Raw genomic sequence first — 9,373 nt, 5'->3', positions numbered from 1 at the left:
TAGGCTTCTCTCCACCGAAGAACTCGAGCTCTGAGCCAGGCTCAAGAGAAGGGTCATCTCCTTGGGTGCGCTCGAAAGATCTCGCAAGAAACAATGTGCAAGAATTTTCAATCTCAAAGAAGGGGACGCCAATACCAAGTTCTTCCATCGTCGTGTTAATGCAAGGAGAAGAAAAAACCATATACATAGAATCAAGAACGAGCTTGGTTGGGTCACCGAGCATGACGCCAAAGAGAAGCTAATCCAAGACCAATTTTCAAATGTCATGAGCAGAGGCCCTAAAAGCCGCAAAGATTTCAATTGGGAGGAGCTAAATTTCGAACCTCTCGATCTGCATGGCCTTGACTCCCCTATGTCTGAGAGTGAGGTTCTCGAAGCGATCAACGACATGCCAAGTGACAAGGCTCCGGGGCCGGATGGTTTCACAGGCCTCTTCTTCAAGAAGTGTTGGGACATTATCAAGCACGACCTCATGAGGGTTATCACGTGCTTTGACTCCCTACACACTCCAAACCTCCAGTGGCTAAACTCTGCAAACGTGGTGCTCCTGCCTAAGAAGGAAGGGGCGGAGGGGCTCGCTGATTATAGGCCCATCAGTCTCATCCACGCAATCGCGAAAATTATCGTGAAGGTGCTCTCCATGAGGCTTGGCCCGCACATGACAAACCTCGTCTCCAACGCCCAAAGTGCCTTCATCAAAACAAGAAGTATCCACGACAACTTTTTGTATGTTCGCAATCTCACTCGGCGCCTCCACAAGAGGGGGACACCTTCCCTCCTTTTCAAGCTTGATATTCGCAAGGCCTTCGACTCTGTTAAGTAGGAGTATTTGCTTGATCTTCTCCAACGGCGAGGTTTCCCAAGTAAATTCCGGGAATGGATCACGGCCCTCCTTAGCTCTTCATCCTCGAGGATCGTTCTCAATTGTATTGCTGGGTGTCCCATCAAGCATGGGAAAGGTCTTCGGCAGGGAGATCCCATCTCCCCGTTTCTCTTCATCATCGCCATTGATCCGCTCCAAAGAATTCTAGATGTAGCTACGAGAAAGGGGCTCCTCCATAAAATCCGGGGTAGGGGAGCCGTGATGAGGACCTCTCTGTACGCGGATGACGCAGCCGTCTTCTTGGCCCCGATCAAAAAGGATGTGGACAACCTTGCAAGCATTTTGAGGGGTTTCGGAGAGGTTACGGGCCTTTGCACCAATGCACCAATTTCCAGAAGAGTTCTATGGTGCCCATTCGCTGCAACCATCTTGATTTGGGCCGCCTGACCCAAAGTTTGTCGGCAACACGGGCTTCGTTCCCCTTGTGATACTTGGGGCTGCCCCTCTCCGTTTGGAAGCTCAAGTTGATGGACCTCCAATTTCTCGTGGACAAAGTTGCGAGAAAGTTATCAACTTATGATGGTCAAAACATCACCACCATCGGGCGAACGACCCTTGTCAAGTTCGTGATCACATCCCAAGTGGTCTACCTCGCCACCCCGCTGGTCATTCCACCAACCATCCTTCTCAATGTGAACAAGCTCGAGAGAGCTTTCTTATGGTCTGGTTCGGACAAGACGATGGGGGAAAATGCAAGGTGAATTGGGAGATTGTTTGCCGGCCTCTTGAGTATGGGGGGCTTGGGGTTCTCAACATCGACAAGTTCAGTCGAGCTCTCAGGTTGCGGTGGCCGTGGTATGAATGGAAGGAGGCCACCAAGATGTGGGTGGGGATGGGAAACCCATGCAACGAGGAGGACCTCAACTTTTTCTATGCTTCCACCACCATCATCATTGGTAACGGCGCGAAGACCCCTTTCTGGGACTCTCCTTGGCTCCTTGGGCGCAAGCCTAAGGACATTTCTCCGCTCATCTATGCGGCCTCCAAGAGAAAAAAAATTGGAAGGTGCGGGAGGCGCTCAAGCACAATGCGTGGATCCTTAAGATCAAACCCCCCACCATTGTTTCTGTTGAGCATGTCACACAGTTCTTCGCTCTTTGGATGCTCCTCCTTGAGGTCCATCTCGACGATCTCACCGAGGACGACATCCTTTGGAAACATATGGCAAGTGGGCAATACTCGGTGGCCTCCGCATACAAGGCGCAATACCTAGGGTTGGTCCTCTCAAGTCTCACCCATGGATAAGATGGTTTGGAAGGTTTGGGCACCTTCAAAAATCAAATTCTTTGCTTGGTTGACGCTCCAAGATAGAATTTGGACCGCCGATAGGTTGGCAAAGCATGGGTGGCCAAATTGTGATCTTTGCCCTTTTTGCAAGAGGGTGCAAGAATGCGGACCTCACCTCTTCTACAAATGCTGCTATACTCGAAGGCTCTGGTCATTGGTCATCGAGAAATTCCTCATTCTCGGGCTAGACACTTCTGCTTGGCCCTTCTTTGACTCGGTTAAAGATTGGTGGGCGAGTACTTGCGCCGACGGCACGCCAAACCGACAAGCCAAGGCATCCCTCATCATGCTCGTGTCATGAACAATTTGGAACGAGCGTAACGCAAGAGTTTTCAAACATAAGAGCGCTCCACCGACAATCTTGCTCTCCTCCATCTCTACTGAGGCCAACCTTTGGATCGTCGCAGGTGCAAAAAATCTAGGGTCTTTAATTTTGCGAGAATAATTCGCATGACGTGTAATTGGATGACTTGTAACAAACTCTTTTGTCTCTTACTTAATGGATGAGGCAAAGTTTTTTGCCTCCGTTTCAAAAAAAAAAAGCTCCCTGGAACGATCCCGAACGATTCGCGTGCAAGCCACCTGAAGCGTCCAACACCCAACGCTTCCACTTCTTTGCTGCAAGAACATCGGAGGGGTCATTGCTCTCTAGCCCAAGCGCAGGATTCGAGCTCCCCCCAAGCAATCCCCGGCCGGCATCGTCTTCCTCCGCTCCTCCGTGGTACGGTTTGCTCTGCTTGCCTCCTCTTTCAGTTAAGGTATCGCTGCCCTCTGGTTGCTGTTCTGACCGCGCGCGGCTTGGGGTTGGGTGGGGGGAGGGTCTGGGGTTTTTGGTTGTTTTGGGGGGCGTTTCGGCGGTCCAATCTCCGGCGGCCGGCGGCCGGCGGCCGGCGCTGTTTCCTTTTGTTCCCGTGGGTCGGCTGCCGGATTCGTGCCTTTCTTCCTCTCATTTCCCCTCCCTTGGCTCCACCGGCTACTGCCGCCACCGTCGTGCCTTTCTTCCCCCTCCTCCTCCTTTCTATCTTCTCCCCTGCCCCTCATTCAAATGCGCTTGCGGGGCTGGGTGGCCCGTGCGGAGAGCAGCAGCAGTCACACGCTCACACTGACAGGGGAGGAGGAGATCGATCGAGTTTGCCGTCGATGGGAGTTTCCTTTTGTTCTGGTAGGATCATTTTACTGACCTTGTCTTTCATACCGGAGGGTTTTGTAGTTTGTAGGTCTAAAAATCGACTGGTTTATTGAGGTCAGAAGAACGAAATCACGTCAGTTAATATTGGGCTCTGGACGCTAGCTAGGTTTGGTGTACTAGTTGTTACCGAGGTCTGCACACTTTCGAGCAAAAAAAAAATTGTGATGATGTTATCCTCCGTTTGCTCGCTGGATTTGCTGTGCATTTTGATGATAATCCACTTGATGTTTCCTAAGGTTGAGATGGTTGGATTAGGCTGAGCTTTTCCTTCCTGTTCCTGGTGGTTTTTATTTTCTGAAGGACCTAAAAATGATTTATTTTCTGAAATCATTTAAAATTGCAGTTCGGATATTCCTGAAATCAATTATTTTCTGAAGCCATTCATCAATTAATTTCAGAAATTAAACGCCCCGATACATTGAGTATTTTTTGCTCTCTTCTTCAGCATTGATCCTACTAACTACAAAATGCAGAAGCATGAAATCGGGCGTGATAGCTCGCCGAGCACCCAGTCCCTGTCAACCATCATCAGTCATAACAGATCTGTGCGTCTTAGATTTCTCAAAGAATTCAATGAGTTGAAGTACGGGAGTGTCACTGAAGATTACAAGGCAATCAATCGAAAGAGGCATGAACTTATCAGCACCCTTGAAAAGCTGCAACTTGTACCTATCAAGTTGCCCTATGCCAGTGTAGCTCTCAAGTCATCAAATGTGACATTACATGATGAAGCACAAAGTGGGAACAATATTAGTTCTGATAATATTATAGAATTGGATCTGTACAATGTTGGAGATGATACCCATGCTACCATGGACAATACTGGGGCTCAGAAAACTGTTTGCTTACTTGATTCTGATGATGAGGACACGGTTCAATCCTTTGTAGATGGAAATTTATCTGATTCTAAGCAAAATACTGATTTTATCCAAGAATGCATGCTGGCTGAGCAGCCTTGCCAATACCAGGACATCAGTTTTGAAGCTCAACTTGTAGTTGAGCCAGGAAAGGACAGCATGGACATTGACAATGAGGTGCATTCAACTCATCATATCTTCTGTTTCTTAATGCATCTAATATAATGCACAATTCTGCATTTTTTAACTGCATGAATAAGAGAGGAGGGAAATAGACATTATTCATTCCCATGCTCGCAAATAGCTTATGTGATCTTTAAACCCATAGGTCATCTTTTTATGCACAATTGTCTCATTATTTATTTTGTCTAAACTGCTTAACAGTATCAAGTTTGTCTAAACTTATGCTGGCATGATAAATTGCATTGTGCTGAATTTACTTATTACTGACTAGCTTCCATCTATATTTCAAGCCCAAGGAAATTGCTTTATTTGATGGCCATAGTACTTCAGAGCCACAACTGATCAAGCAAGGACAGAATGACATAAACATTTACGCCGAGGTCTGCTTCGATTTTAACTCTGGAAATGTTAGTCAATATTGCTGTATTTTTCCTATATAGTTTGATTAGAGAACTACTGGTAATCACTGAGTATGTTCATATTTATGCCTAGATGCTAATCAGTATCATATTCTCAATAACATCAAAAGTCCTTCCCCAAGGACTGCATGTCCTAGTAAGATATTGTTATATTGCACTTGATTCAACTCAAGTTACTCAATGATGTCCCTGAATTAAATTTCTGATATGTGCTTTTTACAGGAATATGTTTTAAATTTTTTGAATATCCCGCTTTTGCTCTGTTTAGTTACAAACAAATTTGATTTTTGTTTCATAACTTTTTTCCAGAAGATATGCCTACTCAGTTTCAAAAAAATGAAAACTGATTGATTTAGTTCAGATATGACTATATGAGAGATACTATTGTTTTTTAATCTCAATATCTGGATTGGTAAATGGAATTGTTTCTCCCTGTCATGTTCACTATCTTGCATTTTAACAGAGTCGTGACAAGGAGAGAGAAACAGGGGAAGGAGAAGGTGAGGATGTCCAAAGTAAACAACACATGGAGAACAACAATATATCTGTTGCAGATTCTTGTGAAATATCTTGTGAGGTCATACAAAGTAATTCAACGGCAAATGGACATTATAATCACTATGATAACAATGACAATCCAGTTGATGACCTGGATGACCTTTGGAACGAAATGTCTGTTGCATTGGCATGTTCAAAGGTATCTGTTTAATAAACTCATTGCAATTGTCTCTAGATATATTCTCTTCTATGTTTCTTATATCAGGTTAGATTTCAATGTTTCATGATCTCAGGGCCTTGCTTACTTGATAATGGGTTTCATATCTGCACTGATGGAATGGTTCTCAGCAAGTATGCCACATAGAAAATAGTATTTGTAGTACATGCCTATAGTTAAAGTACCATTTCTCTATCTACTTGGTGTATATTTGTCAAAAAGAAAAGGAAAATGTGATTGTTGTCTTCCACATGATGCTTGAGGCCAGTTATGTGACACATTTTGCATTTTATTACTTGAAGGTCTAGAGCAGGAGCACATGATCTTACTGGTTGTTTTGAAACAGCTAGTTTTGCATTTTCCTCTGGTCCTTTTTGGTTCTCACACATATACTTTAATTCTTTACCATCATCATACTACTGTTTTCTTAATTTTACCCCTTGACGCATTTGCTTTGTTCTTTTGTCTACCATTACTTCCTTCTTGATGAATCTGACCAACATACTTAATCTAACCAGACCATTGGAAGCGATCACAGTATTGTTCCGTCGGAGAAGAACAATTCTGAAGTAGTGGATGATTGTCATCACGACTTCCTGATGAAAGATGATTTGGGCATTGTATGTCGTGTTTGTGGTTTGATCCAGCAACGTATCGAGAATATTTTTGAGATAAACTGGAAAAAGGTACGGAGTTTCTGATCCAAATTAGTCCAATTTATTTTCTTGAATACTCTGAAGATAATTATTAAAAGATTCAAATAACATTAACTGGTAAATAGTGTCCTGTCAATCAACTCATTGATTGGTTCTGTATGTTATCGTTTATAAACTTTCTTCATCGGTTATTTGTCATTAATGATTGATAGATCAAACAAATGCCCTGTACGAACACCCATTGCATGTGTTTTAGCTTTTAACAAATGTCAATCAAGTCATTGATTAGTTCTTTTTGAATGAGGATTTTACTGGGATATAGTTCAAATAAACCAAGTAAATCCTATACCAACCCCAAATGTTAAGATGTAGATTTTGAAAAAAAGCAATTCACTTCTGTTTCCATATTGGCGGAGCCACATCTCTCATTTCCTCTTTGTTGCATCAGCGTAAGCAATCCCACAGAACTTATGCGCCAGAACCCAGAAACTACAATGAGCTGGAGGCAACTACCAGTCCTTCAGGAAATATTCTTCAAGTTGTCCCTAGTGCTCTCTCAATCCACTCTCAGCATTCAGAACAGATGAAACCTCACCAAGTGGAAGGCTTTAATTTCTTGGTCAAGAACCTGGCAGATGAGAACAACCCTGGAGGTTGTATTCTAGCACATGCACCAGGTTCTGGAAAGACTTTTATGCTAATTAGCTTTGTTCAAAGCTTCCTGGCCAGATACCCTGCAGGAAGGCCATTGATTATCCTTCCAAAGGGCATTCTGGCAACATGGAGAACAGAATTTGTCCATTGGCAAATTAAGGACATGCCCATACCCTTGTTTGACTTCTATTCCTCCAAAGCTAATACCCGGTCTGAACAACTCAAGGTTTTGAACTTGTGGGAAGAAAAGAGAAGCATATTGCTGCTAGGGTATCATCAATTTGCATGCATAGTATCTGATAGGAATACTTATAAAATAGAAGCTGTCATGTGCCGAGATAAGTTGTTGAAGGTCCCAAGCCTTGTCATTCTAGATGAAGGCCACACTCCGAGAAATGAGCAAACTGACTTACTCACTGCACTTGGAAGTATAAGAACTCCTAGAAAAGTGGTTCTCTCAGGAACCTTGTTTCAGAATCATGTAAGAGAGGTTTTCAACATTCTGAACCTTGTGCGGCCAAAATTCCTGAAGATGGAGAAACCTCGTGCAATAGTGAAGCGCATACTAAGCAAGGTTGACATGTTGGGGAAGAGTGCACGGTCAAAGTACACTTCAGATAAGTACTTCTATGATGTAGTTGAAGGAAACCTTAAAAAGGATGCAGATGGTAAAATGAGAGTAATGATCATCCAGAATCTACGCGAGCTAACCGCAAATGTGCTGCACTATTATAAAGGTGAGCTTTTGGAGGAACTACCCGGACTTGTGGACTTCACCGTTTTTCTGAATATGAGTACCGAGCAGGAAAATATCCTTAGGAGTTTGGTAAGACTAGATAATTTTAGCAGGAAAACAGCATGCAGCGCTGTTTATCTTCATCCGTGCTTAAAGAATATTCAAAACGTTGAAGGGAAAAATCGAGATATTGCTGTTCAGAAGATTGATTCCATCATAAAAAGTGGAATTGATATCAAGGTTGGGGCAAAGGCAAAGTTTATATACAATTTGTTGTGTCTTTCAGAAGCTGCAGGAGAGAAGGTACTCGTGTTCAGCCGGTATCTGAACCCTCTGGTTTTCTTGGAAATGCTGCTCATAAGAATGAAAGGATGGAAACCAGAGGTGCACATGTTTAAATTAAATGGTAAATCAACACAAGAGCAGCGAGACAAGGCGGTTGAGAGATTCAACCACTCAGCGGATGCTAAAGTTTTGTTTGGTTCCATCAAGGCATGCGGCGAGGGCATCTCCCTTGTTGGCGCATCACGCGTTGTCATTCTGGAGGTCCAGGAAAATCCTTCTGTGACGCGACAGGCAATTGGACGGGCATTCAGACCAGGGCAGTCCAGAATGGTGCATTGCTACCGCCTTGTTGCCGCCGACTCCCCAGAAGAGGAGGATCACATGACAGCCTCCGGAAAAGAATGGAAGTCCAAGATGTGGTTCGAATGGAACGAGCTTTGCAGCAGTGATGATTTTGAGCTTGCCGCTGTGGATATTTCAGAGAGCGGGGACAGGTTTCTCGAACACGAGGCACTGCGACAAGATGTCAAATCTCTGTACAGAAGGTATGTATGAATCTGATTAACCATGAGTACGAATCTGTTTAAACCTTTTTCTTTTTCTGCTAGGAGGTTGAATGCATCAATGAATACGCCCATATACTTGGTTTTGTTTGCAGGTGAACAACGGAGGCAATCGCTGACCAGTGAGAAAGAAAGAGGAAGAATAATCTAGGTAGGAACTGAAGTGGCTTCTTTGCAGTATTTTGTCTGATCATCTGAAGTGTGGTAGTATGAGAGATATAACAAGCATTTGCACTCTCAAATGTTAAAAGTGTCTATTTGTTGGCATTTTCTGTCTCCATTAAAATGATGATAAATTTCACGAGTCGTGGTAATGTGGTACTGCTAATGACTATTCCAATGCAAGTGATCTAGGTTTCAGTTCAACTTTTGCTGTCATGTGAGTCGAACCAATTGTGTGATGTTGTCTGTCCGCTGAACAAGTTTTCAACTGTATAAGAATTGTTACTCTTAACCTTACTGTCACGAGCCATTGTCTATGTTTCGGCTGCCTGAATCTGATGATTCTATGTCTGTCTTTGTCCATGGACAAAATCTGAACATCACGCGGTGTCATGATGCATTTGTCAACACTGTCTCCTTATCAGGTTCAGAAAACCTGGTCTTTTTTTCTTGTTCCAGCTTGTAAATGGCAGCAGGTCTTCAGAAGTTCAGGAGAGTGATACGTACGGAGGGCAGAACCATGATACGTCTGCATTGCTAAGGGCTAAACAAAACTTGGAGTTATTTGTAAGTTCCCTAGAAATTATCCAACGGCTCTCCTTCATCTTCCTCCTCCCAGCAGTCTTCCCCATCTCCTTCTCCGTCCCTTCATCTCCTCTGCCGGCGACGCCAAGCCTCCGCCACACCGTCTTGAGCTCGGACACCGTCTATAAAAAAAGCCCCCCTAAATTACTTGTTGCAGAAATGTTTGTATATAGAACTAAACATACGTCTAAATACATTC

At 43.8% G+C, this 9,373-nt stretch overlaps 1 protein-coding gene across 1 annotated transcript; it reads left to right on the top strand.

Annotated features, from left to right (window-relative positions):
• Window positions 1–352: 352 nt before the first annotated feature.
• On the top strand, window positions 353–9,305 carry LOC125554869 (protein CHROMATIN REMODELING 35-like). Its single transcript, XM_048718258.1, has 8 exons — window positions 353–686; window positions 2,714–2,891; window positions 3,805–4,393; window positions 4,690–4,779; window positions 5,282–5,515; window positions 6,052–6,219; window positions 6,638–8,409; window positions 8,523–9,305. Exons 1-8 carry the CDS (start codon window positions 353–355, stop codon window positions 8,524–8,526), a joined length of 3,369 nt encoding a protein of 1,122 aa, XP_048574215.1. The 3' UTR covers window positions 8,527–9,305.
• The last annotated feature ends 68 nt before the right edge of the window (window positions 9,306–9,373 follow it).

Source organism: Triticum urartu, chromosome 4 (assembly GCF_003073215.2).
Source record: "Triticum urartu cultivar G1812 chromosome 4, Tu2.1, whole genome shotgun sequence".
Taxonomy (NCBI): Eukaryota; Viridiplantae; Streptophyta; class Magnoliopsida; order Poales; family Poaceae; genus Triticum; species Triticum urartu.
Note: the sequence above shows the minus strand (reverse complement) of the source record. Positions and strands in the feature narration are given on the sequence as shown.